Source organism: Nomascus leucogenys, chromosome X (assembly GCF_006542625.1).
Source record: "Nomascus leucogenys isolate Asia chromosome X, Asia_NLE_v1, whole genome shotgun sequence".
Classification (NCBI taxonomy): Eukaryota; Metazoa; Chordata; class Mammalia; order Primates; family Hylobatidae; genus Nomascus; species Nomascus leucogenys.
The window spans coordinates 104,678,045-104,699,093 of NC_044406.1; the positions used below are offsets into that span (position 1 = coordinate 104,678,045).

The window sequence follows — 21,049 nt, forward strand, 5'->3', positions numbered from 1 at the left end:
AAATGATTCTTAAGTTTCCTTCAAACACTGAAAACAAAAAGTACTCTTGCCTTCTGACTGATTTTTTTAAAATCCTTTTAGGATTTTGAAAAGGATTACTGTAAATTTCTTTAACACTAGGTAACATCAGTAGGTAATATGTTCACTTTGAGTAACTGTGATAGAAAAACCACAGTTGTTATATTGCGTTGAAATCTCTTTAAAAATAGACTACTGTTATATATTTTCTGTTAGATTGGTATTTATTTCTATAAAGTACATGGATAGTGTTCTCAACATACTAGAGAGTCAGGTTTAGCAAGTTCCAAAGTGTAGCCATCTAAGAAGGTTACTAAAATGTTCCCTTTGCTTGCATACTTGTACTTTTTGCTTCAGTTGTATTGAATGCAATACTATTATGTCAGAGTTTATAAAGGATTTGACATTTTGCTTCCGTGGAAAAATCAATGGGCAACTTTTGGTTAAGTGACAGTTATTGTCATCACATCAGTGACTAGGCTCCTATCATTAGGAGTAATGACCTTGTTATGAAATTTTGCTTCAGGTATCTGAAGGTTATCGCTGAATCAGGTCAGAGTTTATAAAAGAAAACTAATTCCTATACCGTTTTATAAAATCACCAGAACAGTGTTTTGAAGCCATGTACATGTTTTGAAATAGTGATATATATACACACCTCTTGAGGACCTTTCCTCATTCCCCCAGCTCCTTCTGAAGCCTTGTCTTGGCTGATACATGGATGTTGATGGCCTCCCTTGCTGCTTCTCCCAGCAGTGTTTACCAAGGGCCTTTGGGAAAGGCTTTCATGACATCACAGGGCAGCTAGAGGGGAGAAGTGTTGGGAGACTGGAAAAGGCCTCTGTGTGTGTGTGATGCCACTAATCATATCAAGTAGCAATCCATATACTCTTCCTTTTTTTTTGAGACAGAATCTTGCTCTGTCACCCAGGCTGGAGTGCAGTGGTGGATCTCGGCTCACTGCAACCTCTGCCTCCCGGGTTCAAGCGACACTCCTGCCTCAGCGTCCTGAGTAGCTGGGACTACAGGTGTGTGCCACCATGCCTGGCTAATTTTTTTTTTTTTTTGTATTTTTAGTAGAGATGGGATTTCGCCACATTGGCCAGGCTGGTCTCAAACTCCTGACCTCAGACGATCCACCCGCCTTGGCCTCCCAAAGTGCTGGGATTACAGGCATGAGCCACCATGCGTGGCCAAAAAAAATTTGTATAATTAAAATGCTAAATGAATAGGGACTGGAGAAAGCATGTAATAAACTATTTTATATTCAGACATGAGCTGTGTTAATATAAACTAAATGTTAGCTAGTGTATGAAAATAACTTTCTTTTTTTTTTTTTTTTTTTTTTGAGACAGAGTCTTGCTCTTTCACCCGGCCCTATCTCGGCTCACTACAAGCTCCGCCTCCCGGGTTCACGCCATTCTCCTGCCTCAGCCTCCCGAGTAGCTGGGACTATAGGCACCCGCCATCACGCCCGGCTAATTTTTTGTATTTTTAGTAGAGACAGGGTTTCACTGTGTTAGCCAGGATGGTCTCGATCTCCTGACCTCGTGATCCCCCCGCCTCGGCCTCCCAAAGTGCTGGGATTACAGGTGTGAGCCAGCATGCCCGGCCTTTTTTTGAAATGGAGTCTTGCTCTGTCCCCCAGGCTGGAGTGCAGTGGCGGGATCTCGGCTCACTGCAAGCTCTGCCTCCCAGGTTCACGCCATTCTCCCGCTCAGCCTCCTGAGTAGCTGGGGCTACAGGCGCCCACCACCACGCCTGACTAATTTTTTGTATTTTTAGTAGAGATGGGGTTTCACCGTGTTAGCCAGGATGGTCTCAATCGCCTGACCTCATGATCCGCCCGCCTCGGCCGCCAAAGTGCTGGGATTACAGACGTGAGCTACCACGTCCAGCCGAAAATAACTTTCTAATAGAAAACAGGATATAATGCATTAAAATGTTCTATTTATATTGAAAGTTGCTGAAGTACTAATCTTTTTTTTTTTTTTTTTTTTTCTTGAGACGGAGTCTCGCTCTGTCGCCCAGGCTGGAGTGCAGTGGCGCAATCTTGGCTCACCGCAAGCTCCGCCTCCTGGGTTCACGCCATTCTCCTGCCTCAGCCTCTCCGAGTAGCTGGGACTACAGGCGCCCGCCACCGCGCCCGGCTAATTTTTTGTATTTTTAGTAGAGACGGGGTTTCACCGTGGTCTCGATCTCCTGACCTCGTGATCCGCCCGCCTCGGCCTCCCAAAGTGCTGGGATTACAAGCGTGAGCCACCGCGCCCAGCCTGAAGTACTAATCTTAAAATTGCCTTTATATTCAAAACCTAAGTGGAAGACACACTAAATAATGTTAGTATTTGATCTGTAAGCCATGTGGTTTCTTAGTAGAATATCAGTACTTATTTGAATCAGAATTTATTTTGAAGCTGTTTCAGACGTTGCTTTTTGTGTTTAAATTCAATGGCAGCATTGATAGACACTGTCTTCAATTTCAGAAACTATGCTGCAAAATCAAAAATTTGCTGTTTTTGACATTAGTCTAGGCAATGATTTTTTGGATTTAACCCCAAAAGCACAGGCAACAAAAGCAAAAATACACAAATGAGATTGTGTCAGACTAAAATTGGTCTGATAAAATTGCACAGCAAAGGAAACAACAGTGAAAAAGACAACCTACAGATTGGGAGAAAATATTTGCAAAACATATGGTTTAGTTGTTTTCTGCCCTCCAATTCTCATGTTGAAATGTGACCTTCAGTATTGGAGGTAGGCCTAGTGGGAGGTGTTTCAGTCATGGGGCAGATACCTCATGAATGTCTTGGTGCTGTCCTCAGATGAATGACTTCTTGGCCTGAGTTCACGCAAGATCTGGTTGTTTAAAAGTGGGTGGCATCTCCTCCCCCACTTTCTTCCTGTCTTGCTATGTGATGCATCCCTTTTGCATTCCATGATTGGAAGCTTCCTGAGGCCCTCACCAGGAGCAGATGCTGGTACCATTCTTCTTGTACAGCCTGCAAAAACATGAGCTAAAATAATAAGAGTCTCGCTGTGTCTCCAGGCTGGAGTGCAGTGGCGCAATCTCGGCTCACTAAAACCTCCAATTTCCTGGTTTAAGGGATTCTCCTGCCTTAGCCTCCCTGAGTAGCTGGGATTACAGGCATGCAGCAGCACACCAGCTAATTTTTGTATTTTTAGTAGAGACGGATTTTCACCATATTGGCCAGGATGGTCTTGATCTCCTGACCTCGTGATCCACTCGCCCCAGCCTCCCAAAGTGCTGGGATTACAGGCATGAGCCACCGTGCCCAGCCTAAACCTTTTTTTTTTATAAATTACTCAGCCTTAGGTATTTCTTTATAGCAATGCAAATGGACTTAAACACCATACATCTGATAAGGGATTAATACCCACAGTATGTAAGGAATTCAAACAACTCAGTAGCCAGAAAACAACCCAATTTAAAAATGGGCAGAGGACCTGAACAGAAATTTCTGAAAGGAAGACATACAGACAGATGGCCAGCACACAGTGGAACCCTATTCAACCTTAAGAATGGAATCATGTCATATGTGGCAATATGGATAAACCTAGAAGACATTATGTTAAGTGAAATAAACCAGGCATAGGAAGACTACTACTGTATAATCTCACTTATATGTGGAATGTAAAAATGATGAACTCATAGAAGCAGAAAGTAGAATGGTAGTTGCCAGGGGTTGGGGGAGTAGGGAGCAGCTGAGGAATGGGAAAATATTAGTCAAAGGGTACAAAGTTTTAGTTAGATAGGAGGAATAAGTTCTGGAGAACTATTGCACAGCATGATGACTATAACAATGTATGTTTCAAAATTGCTGAGAGTAAATTTTGAATGTTCTCACCACAAAAAAAGATCAGTATGTAAAGTGAAGAATATATTAATTTGCTTGATTTAAAGATTTACCATTTTTGTAATTAGTATTAATATGTTGGAAGTTTGAGTTTTGTTTTGTTTCTGCTGTTAGGTGAGCAAGGAAGCCTAGCTCTTGAAAGTTATATTTTTGTTCAACTTTGTAAGAAGCATATTTATTGTTTAAATAAATATTTATTGATCAGATAGTAAATGCATCAGAAATATTTGATTTAAAGGTGCCCTATGATGAAAGCTTTGGAAAGGAAAATGAACTTTTGAAGCTCTCATTTTGGTTTGTCGGGTTTTCTTTAAAAACATACCACCAATACTCAAATATGTCTACATGTAACTTCAGAGTTTTCTGAAAAATTTTCCACGTGTATGTGGTTAATAAAGTTATTTTATGTAGACATTTGAACTTTTTCTGGGAAAAATTACTGACCTTAATATGTAAAAAGGATAAATCCAATTTACCCCATTTAGTATCTACAGAATATTTTGAAGAAATATTTTTCTATTTTTCTTTTTTTATTTCTTTTTTTTTAGCTCCCTACTGTCACTGGAGAAAAAAATATTTATCTAGTTAACTAGATGTAGCAAAGTATTGGACATTTCTGGGTATGTACGTGTATGTCTGATTATATCCATGTTTTATATAATATATTTCAAATTTAAGGGAAATTAGAGGATATAATATTTAGATCATTAATCATGGTACAAATTATATCTCCACTCTCAAACTAATGAAGGATCTTAAGACAAAATTCCCTAAAATTATGGGAACTCTAAAATCCCTTGCTTAAGATATTTCTGCTAGTTCGTGGGAGAGCTAAGAGTAGAACTTAATTTTCTTGACATCTAGTTCCCCATTTCTCCCTCCCATCCCCAAACTTGAACATGAATAGTTGTTTTCTTTAGGCACATAAACACTGAAATAGTCTACTGTTATTATCTCTACTTTGACATTAGAGACTTATTTACAGAGAATTGTTGAGTTGTCTAAGGATACTGAAGATTAATAACACCTCACTTATCTGGTGGCCACCTCTGTGGTAATGACAGTTCTCAAGATACAGCTGAAAACAAGAAATAAGCATTTAAAAAGCCTCTGAACAGTTCAATAATAAAAAAAAAAGTGCCACAAAGTTCAAAATAAGATTGTGTACTTAAAGTCTCGTGGGGAGACTCTTAGGATCCCTAGATTCTCCCTTCACCATACAATTTCATATTAAGGAAATCTGGTGTCCCAGCTCAATGCAGATTAGAAGCACAAGTGAGAAGGATGGTGGGAAGAAAGCTTTTAAATGCAGGTGCATGGCTGACTGTAATAAGCCACCGCTTATAGGCTGGGTGCTGTGGCTCACGCCTGTAATTCCAGCACTTTGAGAGGCTGAGGAGGGAGGATCGTCTGAGGTCAGGAGGTCGAGACCAGCCTGGCCAATGTGGTGAAACCCCATCTCTACTAAAAATACAAAAATGAGCCAGGCTTGGGGGCGGGCACCTGTAATCCCAGCTACTTGGGAGGCTGAGGCAGGAGAATAGCTTGAACCTGGGAGGCGGGGGTTGCAGTGAGCCAAGATCACGCCACTGCACTCCAGCCTGGGCAACAAGAGCAAAACTCCGTCTCAAAAAACAACAACAACAAAAAAAGAAGTGACCACTTAAAGTGAGGAAGGAAACATAAAACTATAAAACACAGACATTCCAGGCATAGTAACCTAGGGTCCTAGAAGGCAAATAAGTCTGCACTTTAGGGTCCCTAAAGTGTATTAAAATATAATGTAGTATTTGAGTGTGATAATTAAGAAGGAAAATTGTATATCCTTTGTTTTAAGAAGATATTTTCAGGGAAAGAGTACTGAAACTGCAGGGTTTAACCTACTCATGTACTTATTTACAAGCTGCTTTTGAGATTTTTAAGTTCAAAAATAGTTAAAATATTATCAAAAATTTGGCACTCAAAAGCTTCATCTCTCTGGAAATTTTACATGTGGAACGTTTCATTATTTCATTCCCTAGCAGTGCCAAGGCAATTAGGTGTTAATTGTAGTTGTTAAAGGCAGGTCAGGATTCAGAGCCTTTGACTTAATCAGTTTAGTCCAATTCAAGAAGCAGTGTTAATTGCCTTTACTTTGGTGCTCATACACAGCACCAGTTACAGTGTTTTCATAATTATCTTCTTTTAAGTCCTTACCCAGAGAGGAGGCAATATTGCGAAGTGGTTGAGAGAATGGGCTCTGGAGTCAGGCTGCATAGGGTCAAATTCTGGCCCTACTGTTTACTAGCTGTACAATGTAACTGACCTAATCTGACTCAAGCCAATTTTTTGTTCTGTAAAATAGAGCAAGTAATATAACCACCTAATAGGACGGCTGTGAGGACCAAAGAAGCTAAAACATGTTAAGTGTTACAGTTTTTAGCAAATGCTTAATAAATGATGGCCATTGTTTTCTTTTCTTTTTTTTTTTCATTATACTTTAAGTTCTGGGATACATGTGCAGAACGTGCAGGTTTGTTACGTAGCTATACATGTGTCACGGTGGTTTGCTGCATCCATCAATCCGTCATCTACATTAGGTATTTCTCCTAATGCTATCCCTCCCCTAGCCCCCCACCTCCTGACAGGCCCTGGTGTGTGATGTTCCCTTCCCTGTGCCCATATGTTCTCATTGTTCAGCTCCCACTTATGAGTGAGAATATGCGGTGCTTTATTATTTTTACAACGCCCCTATTAGGAAAGTTTTGTGTGATAATACTAAATAGTGTTTTTTATTGCTTCTTAGGGTGAAATGAATTGTTTTTTTTTCATCTTGGCACATGATACGAATCATTTTAGCCGACTTTGCAAGTTATAAATATGCCTTCACTTTTTACTAGGCATTAGTGTTCTATAAATGGATTTAGAAATTTGTCACAAAAGAATTCTACTCTCACAGATTACCCTGTTAAAGACAGTTTTAGGCTTAATAGACTTGAAATTGTAGTAATTTGAAATGTTCCTACCTACCAAGGCCTTAACAACTTTGTAACATTTAAAATATACCTCAAACATGAGTGTCTTTTGTTACTAGTTTATTTAGTGATGTCACCCAGCTGTAAGCAGGATCCCATTTTAATCACCAGCTCAATATGATATAGCTTTTTCATGTTCCCTGTCGTAAATGTGCTGGAACTTGACAGGCTATAGGGGACCTTTGCTGTATTCCAGAAATTGGTCTCAGGCTCCCCACTACTGACAGACTGCCAAAGTGCCTTTGAGAAACTTGGAGCATTTCAGAGCTGCTGAAGAGACTACACTATCATGTGTGTCCCATGTACTCACTTACTTCATCCTCATAGAAGTTCTATGAAATAGATTGTTTTACCCCCTTTTGCAGAGGATGAGATCGAGGCTTGGAGAAATGATTTGATCACACATAGGATAAATAGTAGAAACAATATTGAAGCAAGGTTGATCTGCTCAAAAGCCTGTATTTTACTGTCTCCTTGTCTCTCAAAAGAAAATAATAAATTACTCTGTATAGTTTGTATACAGTTATATGTAAAGCCCCACCAGGACCAATCTAGAATATTTCCCATATATTTCCATGTGTGTCAGTAATTAGCCAATAACTTTGATCCTATGAATCAACAGCCAGAGAGTACTGTTTTTGAAACCAGTGACACACAAGAAATAAATATGGCTTCCGGTTTTTTTGTTTTTGTTTTTTTTTTGACAGCTAAAAAACCTGTTCAGATATCTCAAGGTGTGAGGGTTGCTGGAAAGGCCAAGTTTCTTCTCTTCTCTACCTCATATGGGGCTTAATTTTAAAATATCTTACCGTTGCCTTTATGCCTTTGTTGCAGGTGATTGGCATTCTGAATTTGTACCACATGGAAATTTGTGCCCCTTAAAGGTTTTTCATGCTAGGTGTAGTAGCTCACCTCTGTAATCCCAGCACTTTGGGAGGCTGAGGTGGGAGGATCGCTTGAAGCTAGGAGTTCAAGACCAGCCTGGGCAACAAAGTGAGACCCCATCTCAAAAAAAAAAGAAAACAGGTTTTTCATTTTTGCTTTTTAATATTTATTGTTTTGATTGCACTTGTATTATTTAGGACAATGATTTGTATGGAATCTTCTTTCTTTTTTTGAGTATGGATTAGCCTCAGTCCTAACTAATCAATTCTAGATAAACAGGATTTTGATACATTGTAGTGTAAGTTTGTCAGGGGACCAAAATAATTAGCAATGTATGTTTTCATTTCTGGAAATTGTCCTTTGTTAACACATATTTATATTGACCAGACATTGTAATTAAATGGGTACTATTTTATGACAACTACTTTTTTTGTTTTCTAAACAAATTTAACTCCCTCCCCCAAACTAGAATTGTATCTAATTTATCTTTGTATCTCTAGTCTTGGTACATAGTAGGTAATTCATAAATGTCAGCTTTGGGTGTCTGGTTTTGTTTTTTGTTTTGAGACAAGGTCTCGCTCTGTCACCCAGGTTAGAGTGCAGTAGCACAATCATGGCTCATGGCTCCTGGGCTCAAGTGATCCTCCTACATCAGCTTCCCAAGTAGCTAAGACTACAGGTGTGCAACCCCATGCCTGGCTGGTTTATTTTTATTTTGTAGAGATGGGGTGTCACTATATTGCCTAGGCTGGTCTCAAACTCCTGAGATCAAGCTATCCTCCCGCCTTGGCCTCCCAAAGTGCTGGGATTACAGGTATGAGCCACTGCACCCAGCCCATAAATGTTTGTTGAGTAAAGGGATTGATTTTCTGTTACTCAAAAGTAATTTTTTTAACAAATTAAGTTTTTATTAGAGGTCAAGGATTCCTCTACCAAAGGAATCGTTACCCAATTTGGCATATAAAAACATGTTAGTAGGACTCATTGCTTCTCTTGGTTGTGCTCCAAAATACGACTTTGAGGAAAAGTCACTTAATCTCTTGGAATCTCAGTTTCTTGATCTGTAAAAAGAGGCTGTGTGATTAGATCATCTTTAAGGTGCCTTTCAATTCATATTTGCATCATGTAATCATTGGATTTTACCAAAAAAAATTAGAAATGGCATATTAATTATTTAAAACTTTCCTACTGCATAACCCCAAGGTATAGCTAAGTAGCCTTATGCTTTGAAGCAGGTATCAGACTGTTCCTATTCCAAAAAAAAATGTGGGGGAAGAGGCGAAATGGTGAAAAGTTACTTTTAAAAATTATTACATCCAGGCCAGATGCGGTGACTCCCTCCTGTAATCTCAGCACTTTGGGAGGATGAGGCGGGTGGATTGCTTGAGCCCAGGAGTTCGAGACCACCCTGAGCAATATGGCAAACCCCGTCTCTATACAAAAGTGCAGAAATCAGCTGAGCATGGTGGCACGTGCCTGTAGTCCCAGTACTTGGGAGGCTGAGGTGGGAGGATCGCTTGAGCCCAGGAGGTTGAGGCTGCAGTGAGCCATGATGGTGTCACTGCACTCAAGCCTGAGTAACAGACTGAGACCTTGTCTCAAAAAAATATGTATTATATCCAGAGTAGTCTAAGAACAGAGTCTTGCCCCAGTAGAAAAATGAGCTGAGAGCGGTACACAGTGGTTCGTTCCTGTAATCTCAGTACTTTAAGAGACTGAAATGGGAGGATTGCTTGAGCCCAAGAGTTCAAGACCAGCCTGGGCAACATAGTGAGACCCCGTCTCTACAAAAAAAATGCACAATATTAGCTGGGTGTGGTGGCGCATGCCTGTAGTCCCAGCTACTCAGAAGACTGAGGCTGGAGGATCGCTTGAGACCAGGAGGTCGAGGCTGCAGTGAGCCAAGATCACACCACTGCACTCCAGCCTGGGCAACAGCAAGACTCTGTCTTAAAAAAAAAAAAAAAGTAAAAGCTGAGAACAAAAATGGGTATCTCTCTTCAAAAGCGATATAAATGTCTAATACATATGAAAATTTTCATCCACACTGGAAATCAAAGTACACATTAAAACACCAATGAGATATACTTTTGCCTGTCAACTTGGTAAAAAAAAAGTTTAAAATAACACTCATTTTTGGTGACGGTATTAAGGAACAGGCATTCATAGAGCAGTAGGAGTGTAAACAGGTACAAGTTGGCAGTTTGAAAGTAGTATTATGTCATATGCAACTCTATATATGCATATGAAGACAAAAGATACTCAGATCTCTAGGTGATAAGATTATATATGAATCACTTTCATTTTCTTCTGTTTTTTTTTTTTTTTTTTTTTTTTTTTTAAAGAGATGAGATCTTGCTGTCTCCCCCAAGCTGGAGTGCAGTGGCACAATCATGGCTCACTGCATCCTTGAACTCCTGGGCTAAAGCAATCCTTGTGCCTCAGCCTCCCAGGTAGCTGGGTCTACAGGCAATAGCCACCACACCTGGATAATTTTTAAATTATTTGTAGAGACAGGGTCTCACTCTGTTGACCAGACTGGTCTTCTCCACTTTTTTTTTCTTTTTCTTTTTGAGATGGAGTCTCGCTGTGTCACAGGGCTGGGGTGCAGTGGCATGATCTTGGCTCACTGAAACCTCTGCCTCCTGGTTCAAGTGATTCTCCTGCCTCAGCCTCCCAAGTAGCTGGGATTATAGGCACGCACTCCATGCCCTGCTAATTTTTGTATTTTTTGCAGAGGTGGGGTTTCGCCATATTCAGGCTGATCTTGAACTCCTGACCTCAGGTGATCCGCCCGCCTCAGCCTCCCAAAGTGTTGGGATTACAGGCATGAGCCACTGCGCCCAGCCTCTTTTCCACTTTTTGTTTTCCACATTTTCTATGTGCACACAGGACTTTTCAATCACAAAATATATACACATTTTTTAAATGTGGACTTGTCTGTAGTAAGTGTATAGAAGTATTTGTCTTCTCATCTCCTCTATTCAACACCTCCTTACTTTTATTTCTGAACAGGTCTCCAGGAAAAGTTGGGCTTTCAACATTCAAGGTAAGTTGTGCTTTCTGAAAGTTATGTTTTTAGAAATTGTATACTTTTTATTCATGTTTTTGTGTAATTCTTCATTTTCTTCCTTTTGCTTTTTTTTTTTTTTACTTATTTTTTACTCAGTAATATTGTCATTATGTCCTACTTGGTATAAATAGGTACTCTAGAAATGCCTAACTAAATGTTATGCTGTAAGGAAGGAACTGTAAGTATTTTTTAGATTTCTACTGATTTGTATTTGTTTATAATATCTAGAATAAAAGAACATTTGTGTGTGTGTGTGTGTGTGTTGAAAAAGTAATACTTGGCCAGGCATCGTGGCTCACACCTGTAATCTCAACACATTGGGAGGCTGAGGTGGGCAGATCAGTTGAGGTCAGGAGTTCAACACCAGCCTGGCCAACATGATGAAACCCTGTCTCTACTAAAAAAAAAAAAAAAAAAAAAAAAAAAAAAACACAAAAATTATCCAGGTGTGGTGGCGCAGACCTGTATTCCCAGCTACTTGGGAGACTGAGGCAGGAGAATCGCTTGAACCCAGGAGATGGAGGCTGCAGTGAACTGAGATCATGCCACTGCACTCCAACCTGGGTGACAGAGCGAGACTACACCTCAAAAAAAAAGCAAAAGATTAATACTTGCATGACAAAAATGTACAGTAACTGAAACACATGTATACTACTTCTTGTGGGCCCATGTACCATCACTATATATAAAAATCAATCCCAGCTTATATTCAGGCAGAGGAGTTTGGTATTGAGATATTATGCCACTGAGAGCCATTTTAAGTATAATATATCACCAAACAGAACTATTTATATCAGATAGAGTGTATATTGTATATGTATATGTGTATATGTATATTTATATGTATGTGTAATCTCAAACATGCTGTATTTTTTTCAGTTCCAGTATACCGACCTTCTATTTATACACATTGGATACCAGTCTCTTTGATAAATTATGATATGTTTATATGAAATATTCTACAGTAGTAGAAATGAATGAATTAGTTATATACAATGACATGGATGAATTTCAGCACTAGAGTGTTGAGTCGGGGGTAACTACTCATAGAAAAACGTATACACTAGCATTCCATTTTTATTAAGTTCAAAAGCATGCCAAACTAAAGAATATATTGTTTAGAGAATAGATTGTTTAGAGATACAAGCATGGTAAAACTGTGAAGAATTACCAGGGAATGAGAAATACAAAATTTAGGATATCGGTCATTCTCTGAGGGGGAGAGATTGTAATGGAAATGGAGAAGGATACACAAGAGACTTGAAAACTGATAATAATGTTCTTTTTCTTAAATTGAGTGCTTAAGAAAAGTTATATCATAACTCTTTTCTTATGCTAAATAAAAATTATTTTGTATTTACTTAATATTTAATAAAAACAGTCTTTAAAAGTAATAACATGTGTAGGGTTGAAATTTACTCAGGACAAAAGGTATATGGTTGAAAATGTAGCTTTCCTTCCACTTCTCATCCCCTACCTCTCAAACTTCATATCCAGAGGCGATTACTGTTTATGCTTACAGGTCTTAAAAGCCATTTAGCTCTAAGATATTTTTATATTATAACAAATAGATCTGGAGAATTTACTTTACCCCAGTAATTATAGATTGTCCTTAACTTGAATGAAATTAGATAACAAGTATACATATTTAGTAAATAAATATGAAGTTGGATATTGTTCATTTTTTTAACTTTTTATTTTGAAATAATTATAGATTCACAGGAAGCTTTAAAGATAATGCAGAAATGTCCTGTATATTCTTCACCATTTCCCCAGTGGTTATATCTTAATTATAGTACAATTTTAAAATGAGGAATTTAACGTTGGTGCAATGCAAGTGTATAGTTCTGCGCCAATTTATCATATGTGTATATTTGCATAACCCCCACAATGAAGATGCAGAACTATTTCATCATCACAAAGATCTCCGTTGTGCTACCCCTTTATAATACACCCACCACCATCCCCATATCATCCCTAAATCTGTTTTCCATCTCTGTAATTTTGTCACTTAAGGAATGTTCTGTAAATGGAATTATATACTATGTGACCTTATGCGATTGGTTGAAAGGGTCACGATCCATCCAAGTTGTTATCTGTATCAATGGTTTGTTTCTTTTTATTGCCGAGTAATATTCTATGATAAACATGTACTGAGGCTATTGAGTGCATATTATGAATAACAATATATCTATTGATATTGTAATATAAAGGAAGGCTTGATATAGTTATGATTGTTGGTGATTTTACAGTCTGATGGAAGAGACATGTATACAAAAGGGCAATTTATGAGGTCTCGATGTTTGTAAAATAGAGTAGATGTGTTAACCGCCACAAGGGCTTTGGAAGAACAAGAGGAAGATAGAATTGACGTGAGAGCACTGTTACCTGAAATAGCAGAGAAAAGTTTCAGGGAGGAAATAGAACTTTCGCTGAGCTTTGAAAATTGGGAGAGGTTTGCATAGGTAGATAGAGAAAAATTGGGAAAGCATTGTAGTTAGGAAATAGTAGGGACTAATTAATATGCAAAAGCACGGGATTTGCTAGGAGCATTGAAAAACTAATGTGACCAGTGTAAAAGTTTCAGTGGTAGAGTATTGGAAAAGTAAATTGAGGCCAGATTGTGACGAGCCTTGAATGTCAGGTTACCTGATTTTATCATAATACTATGTATACCTGCATTGAAACATCACATTGTACCCTGTAAATATGTATCATATTATGTGTCAATTAAAAATTAAATTATAATTTAGAAAAGAGATGGGGTGCAGTGGCTCACGCTTGTAATCCCAGCACTTTGGGAGGCTGAGACGGGCAGATCACCTGAGGTCAGGAGTTAGAGACCAGCCTGGCCAACATGGTGAAACTCCATCTTTACTAAAAATACAAAAATTAGCCAGATGTGGTGGCACACGCCTGTAATCCCAGCTACTTGGAAGGCTGAGGCAGGAGAATCACTTGAGAGAGGTCTGAGGTTTCAGTGAGTCAAGATTGTGCCACTGTACTCCACCCTGGGCGATAGAGTGAGACTCTGTCTCAAGTTAAAAAAAAAAATTTAGAAAAGAACTCTGATCTTTAAAATTTTGAAGCAGGATATTTTTGGGTTTCTTTTCCTTGCTTTTCTTTTTTTCTTTCTTCTTCTTTTTTTTTTTTTGATGGAGTCTCACTCTGTCACCCAGGCTGGAGTGCAGTGATGCAATCTTGGCTCACTGCAACCTCCACCTCCTGGGTTCAAGCAATTCTCCTGCCTCAGCCTCCCAAGTAGCTGGGATTATAGGCACCCACCACCACACCCAGCTAATTTTTGTATTTTTAGTAGAGATGGGGTTTCACCATGTTGGCCACACTGGTCTCAAATGACCTCAAGTGATCTGCCCACCTCGACATCCCAAAGTGCTGGGATTACAGGCGTGAGCCACTGGGCCCAACCAGGATATTTTTGTTTTCTGAAGGTCTCACTCTGTTACCCAGGCTAGAATGCAATGGCACAATCACAGCTCACTATAACCTCGAACTCCTGGTCTCAAGGACTCCCCCGACCTGAGACTCCCAAGTAGCTAGGACTACAGACTCAAACGCCACACCCAGCTATTTTATTTTTATTTTTTAGAGATAGGGTCTTGCTAGGTTGTCCAGACTGGTCTGAAACTCCTAGCCTCAAGCCATCCTCCTCCCTTGGCCTCCCAAAGCATTGGGATTACATGAATGAGTCACTGTGCCAGGCCTAAAGTGGGACATTTAAAAAGTCAACTTTTATATGTCTTACAGCTATGCTGCCCAAGGTTTGTGGTTTTTTTTTTTTTTGTTTTTTTTTTTTGCTCGGAAATTAAGAAAACTGGTGGAAGGGTGGAAGAAAGTTTGGAGGAAAAAGACTTAGGTGCAAAGAAAGCTGTCAAGAGGCAGTTAAAATGTCAAGACATGAAACTTCAGCAAAGGCAACAGCATTGAAAGGAATGGATGTATGGATATGACCGTGATTTAAGAGTTGTTTACTTTTTAAAACAATTTTCTCAGCAAAAAAAAGAGTGGAAGTCACATTTCTAAGTTTTTCTCTTTTTTTAAAATTTCACTTTAGTAGCTTCCCTTCCCTTACTACTAAAAATTACAAGTTACCTGAATTTTTCTATAATTAATGTTTTTAGCTTAATGTTCTTTGGTAGGTAATAATGAAGATTTCTGTGAGTGTAGATCACTTTCATACAAATACTTTGTTGGGTGTGCTTATTAAAATTAAAAAGCTGAAATCTTACAACCAAATACTGCAGGGGGGTTATAGACAGCTCTGTAATATCCAACACAGATGGAGGTAACTGTGATATGAATTGCTAAAAATTGAATAAGCTACCATACCTTTTAAGGAAGCAAATTTTTGATACCGTGATAGATAGGAGTTAGAGAAATTGCCTAATAGTAGGGAAGCTGGGATTTAGTAAGTACTGCATTTTAATAATGGGTCAGCACATCACCAGAAGTAGGTAATGGACTGTCTCAAGTATAGCTAGGTTGGCATTGGTTGTCTGTGGACACATGCTTGGCTTCCATTCCTTTGTCCCAAAAGCCTGATCAAGGTGTTAGAAGGACCTTATACATCACGGAGAGAAAATCATAATTGACTATATATCCTAAGTCTGATTTTATTAAGAAGTCTGCTCTGGAGATCAGGCCCTCTGGTAGATGCCATATCACTCCTTTAAACTTGTGACTTAAAACAGCAGAGTACCTTAGGAGTTACTATCTTTTAAAAGTTCAGACTCCAAGAGAGTTTTGTTAAAGCCAAATAAAATGGAAGTCTAATCACTGCTTGCCTGTTTTGGCTAGTGTAGGAATGTTAATCTTTTATAAGTAAATAATTGAAACAAATTAGGCCGAGTGCAGTGACACATAGGCCGAGTGCAGTGACTTACGCCTGTAACCCCAACACTTTGGGATGCTAAGGTGGGAGGATAGTTGCATTCCAGCCTGGGCAACTGCAAGACCCTGCTTCTAAAAATCAGTTAATCAAATTGAGGTCCAAAGATTATTAACGTGTAATTTTATGTAGCTTAATTTAGGGAAAATATCCACAGAATTATGCTGTACAATGCTTCTGATTTTCCTATTGATAAACAGTTATTAGAAAATAATTGGATAAAAATAATTAATAGGACAGTTGAAGGTGTTTCTCTAATATGCATCAACTGTTATTTTATTTATTTATTTGTCTTTTTTCCTGCAGACCCTGTTCTGCTGAGAGCATCAACTATTCTTAATGGTGATCAGCTTCCAAGTATTCTTTTTTTTGAGACAGAGTCTCGCTCTGTCCCGGGCTGGACCAAGTATTCTCTTAATGGTGATCAGCTTCCAAGTATTCTCTCTCCACCTTGTCAAGGTTATCTTACCAATCGGTCTTGGTTAGATTTTTATTTCTTTTTTTTATTTCTTTTTTTTTTCTTTTTTTCTTTTTTTTTTTTTTTTTTGAGACAGGGTCTCGCTTTCTTCCCCAGGCTGGAATGCAGTGGCATTATCATAGCTCACTGCAGCCTTAGGCTCCTAGGCTCAAGTAGTCCTCCCACAACAACCTCCAGAGTAGCTGGGACTGCAGGCACATACCACCATGCTTGGCTAATTATTATTTTTTTTAGAGGTGAGGTCTCACTATGTTGCCCAGGCTGGTCTCAAACTCCAGGTCTCAGCCCATGCCTGGCCTTCTTTCGTATAAAACCAGGATCCAATTAAAGCCTATGTAAACTTAAGATGTATGTATTAACTGAAGAAAAAACAGAGCATGCATCATTCAACATTCATTCAGCAAATGGTTATTTAGTGCTGGACACTGTTTTAGGTACTGAACAAACTGTAGATAGAACAAACAAGGTCCATCTCTCATGGAGCTTACATTCTAGTGGGACAGGGAAGAGACAAAAAATAAGCAAGTAAATAAGGTCATTTTGAACGATAAGTGCAATGAAGGAAAATAGGATAATGTTTTCCCAGCACCATTTATTGAGTAGGGAAGCCTTTCCCCATTCTTTGTTTTCTTCAGATTTGTCGAAGATCAGATAGTTATAGGTGTGTGGTCTTATTTCTGTATTCTCTATTCTGTTCTATTGGTCTGTGTGTCTGTTTTTGTACCAGTACCATGCTGTTTGGTAACTGTAGCACTGTAGCATAGTTTGAAGTCCGGTAGAATGATGCCTCCAGCTTTATTCTTTTTGCTTAGGATTTGCCTTGGCTATTCAGGCTCTTTTTTGGTTCCCTATGAATTTTAAAATAAAATTTTCTAGTTCTGTGAAGAATCTCAATGATAGTTTAATAGTAATGGCATTAAGTCTATAAATTGCCTTGGGCAGTGTGGCCATTTTAACGATATTGATTCTTCCTATCCATGAGCGTGGAATGTTTTTCCATTTGTTTGTGTCATCTCTGGTTTCTTTGAGCAGTGGTTTGTAGTTCTCCTTTCACCTCCCTAGTTAGCTGTATTCCTAGGTATTTTCTTTTTGTGGCAGTTGCGAATGGTGGGAGTTTATTCCTGATTTGGCTCTCTACTTGACTATTAGTGTATAATAATGCTAGTGATTTTTGCACATTTATTTTGTATCCTGAGACTTTGTTGAAGTTGTTTATCAGCTTAAGAATCTTTTGGGCTCAGACTATGGGTTATCTAGATATAAGATCATGTTGTCTGCAAACAGGGATAGTTTGACATCCTCTCCTCAATACCATTACTAGGTATATACCCAAAGGAATATAAATCATTCTGTTATAAAGACACATGCACACAAATGTTCATTGCAGCACTATTCACAATAGCAAAGACATGGAATCAACCTAAATGCCCATCAGTGATAGACTGGATAAAGAAAATGTGGTACATGTACACCGTGGAATACTATGCAGCCATAAAAAAGAACGAGATCATGTCCTTTGCAGGGACATGGATGGAGCTGGAGGCCATTATCCTTAGCAAATTAACGTGGGAACAGAAAACCAAATACTGCATGTTCTCACTTATAAGTGGGAGCTAAATGATGTGGACACATGAACCCATAGAGGGGAACAACACATGTTGGGGCCTATCAGAGGGTGAAGGGTGGGAGGAGGGAGAGGAGCAGGAAAAATGACTAATGTGTACTAGGCTTAATACCTGGGTGATGAAATAATCTGTACAACAAAACTCCATGACACAAGTTTACCTGTGTATCAAATCTGCCCATGTACCCCTGAACTTAAAGTTAAAAAAAAAAAAGAAAAATAGGATAATGTGATAGAAAGTTAAGGAGTCAGGTAAGGCTATTTTGAGATGGTCAGGGAAGTATTTTCTGATAAAATAGCACTTGAGCTGTGACCCTAATGGCAAGGAACCATCCTATTGGCCAGAATGTAATTGTGGGGGAGTGGTATGAGAGGGAGATGAGGAGTGTAGAAGATATAAAAAATGTAGGCAGAGGCTATGTCATGTTTAGGCCTTCATGGGCCTTGGTACTGTTTGGATTTTATCTAATACTTAAGAGTCCATGAAACAATTTTTTTTCTAGAAGAATCTGTGTAAGATTGGTAGTATTCCCCAAATTCTGGGGGAGGAGTTCAGTGCTCGAAGATATTGCAAGTCCTACAGAAATTTCACTGGCACGTTAAATCTTTAACATTTTAATAATCTCTGGAATAATTTCATTATTGAGCCTATTGTGGTCATATCCTGATACTTGTATAAGTGCCACCTAAATAATTAATGTGCCTTGAGTCCCTTATCTGTCTAAAATGGTTATAATGACCTTCCTCTAACAAACTCTGTGATGTGCACAAAGAATTATGATTTTTTTTCTCAGTATCAAGAGTAGCATTCAAATTGCTGTACTTCTATAAATAGACAACTTCAGACTGAGAAGAGTATTGTATTGAGATTTGCAAATATATGATTGTCTTATTTTACCCTAATTTTTTCCAGCAGAAATGCAGTATCCATTTCTAACCTCCCAAATATATATATATATGTACGTATGTGTATATAAATGTATACGTAGATATATATGTATTTTTGGTGGGTTTAATTTTTTTCATCTTTTTTCATACTTTTTTTTAGGGGCTTCATTTAACTTCTGGTTAAGTCTTGATTTCTTTTATCTAAAGCATGTAGAATTTTAAGAAAACTGTTCCCTGAATGTGGTTTTCTGTGATATATACTTTTGTATTTGTGCATATTTATGGAACAATGCTTTGGGAAAAATAACAATTTTGATTCAACCCCTTGCTTAAATTCTTAATCCTTTTTAGCTATAAAAGTACTTAGAAGTTCTTATCATCCATTACAGTTTTTTAATGTTAAAAAGTTGAGCAAGTTTTCACATTTAAAGGTAAATATCCTATTGCAGAATAATAGAATATTGCTGATGGGTAACTTTCTTATGCAAATTACATTGTCCCATTTGGCATAAAGTTTCTGAGCATCTATCAGTATTCAGAAATCTAAGCCCTTTAGGCTGGGCACAGTGGCTCACACCTATAATCCCAGCACTTTGGGAGGCTGAGGCGGGTAGATCACTTGAGGTCAGGAGTTCGAGACCAGCCTGGCCAACAAGGTGAAACTCTATCTCTACTAAAATTACAAAAATTAGCCAGGTGTGGTGGCACACACCTATAATCCCAGCTACTCGGGAGGCTGAGGCAGGAGAATCAGTTGAACCCGGGAAGCGGAGGTTGCAGTGAGCCAAGATTGTGCCACTGCACTCCAGCCTGGGTGACAGAGTAAAACTCTGTCTCAAAAAAAAAAAAAAAAAAAAAGAAGAAGAAGAAATCTAAGCCCTTTAAGGGCCTTTGATTTATTAATGCTACATTTTCTCATTTGTACCCCTTTAAAGCATATTTTTAAAGAAAAGATGTCATCATTTGGTCTCTATTTCTTTTCTTTTTCAAACAGGAAACAGAGAACACTGCAAACAAAGTTGGAAATGAGTCCCCTGTACAAGAATTGAAACAAGATGTGTCTAAAAAGGTTGGAAAGATACAATGTCAATATTAGTTTATAGCAGACATCATATTTATATGGTATATTTCAAACAGTTTTTATATTCTTTTAGTACAGCGCTCTGTACATGGCTGATGTTCAGCAAATGTTTCATGAATCTGTCACATTTGTGGTTGAAGACATTTCAGTCTTTTTAGAAGTCCTTTTCATATTCTAATTGGTAATTTATCCTTGAGACAATATTTTGTAAAATGCTTTTATTTTTTATTCTTGTATTTTTATCAGAATAAGCCCTAACTATTCTTGAGGTTACTACCAGGAGTTATGGGTATTGAAAAGCTCAGTGCAGCAACATTCTGATGTCTTTAGGAATCAGAAGTTATAAGAAGTCCTTACTCTGATAGTACCTTTGATACCTTTTAAAAAATTGATGCTATGAAGCTTCAAAGGTTGGTTTACTAGAAGAGACTGACCACAAGATCAGTATTTTGAAAATGGGCAGTTCACAGTATCAGGATAAAACTCAAGGAGAAAGATAGGATGGTGTGTTTTTATTCATTTATACAAGTTTTAAGTGTTTTCTATGCCCCAGGCAATGTTCTAGCCAGTGGATTTCCAGAGGCTAACAAAATGACACATTCTCCACCCCAGAGTTTCTCCAGTACTGACACTCGACATTTTGGGCTAATAGAGGGTAGGGGAAGGCCTGTTGTGTGCATTGTAAGATGTCTCAGCAGTATCCCTAGCTTCTACTTACTAAATGCCAATAGCATCCCCAACTCCCAATTATGACAACCAAATATATCTCCAGATGTCTGGGAAGGGATGTGGAACAAAATAACCCCTAATGGAAAACCACTGTTTTATCCTTATGGAATTTAGAAATTTAATGGACTACGTTTTTTTGTTTGTTTGTTTTGAGGCAGGGTCTCACTGTGTCGCCCAGGATAGAGTGCAGTGGCACAATCATGGCTCACTGTAGCCTCCACCTCCTGGGCTCAAGTGATCCTCCCACCTGAGCCTCCTGAGTAGCTGAGACTACAGGTGTATGCCACCACGCCTGGATAATTTTTGTATATTTTGTAGAGACAACGTTTTGCCATGTTTCCCAGGCTGGTCTTGAAATTCTGAGCTCAGGCAATCCACCCACCTCAGCCTCCCAAAGTGCTGATTATAGGTGTGCAACACTGTACCCAGCCAGACCACGTATTTCAATATTGATCATACTTTTTCCTTTAAAGGA

The 21,049-nt window shown here is 38.5% G+C and overlaps 1 protein-coding gene across 1 annotated transcript in view; it reads left to right on the forward strand.

The window, feature by feature from the left end:
- WDR44 (WD repeat domain 44) overlaps positions 1-21,049 on the forward strand; it is a 103,654-nt gene that overhangs the window by 21,866 nt on the left and 60,739 nt on the right. Inside the window, exons 2-3 of the mRNA XM_003262238.3 lie at positions 10,808-10,841; positions 19,759-19,833. Coding sequence (XP_003262286.1) covers positions 10,808-10,841; positions 19,759-19,833 — 109 coding nt within the window. The remainder of the gene's footprint in view (positions 1-10,807; positions 10,842-19,758; positions 19,834-21,049) is intronic.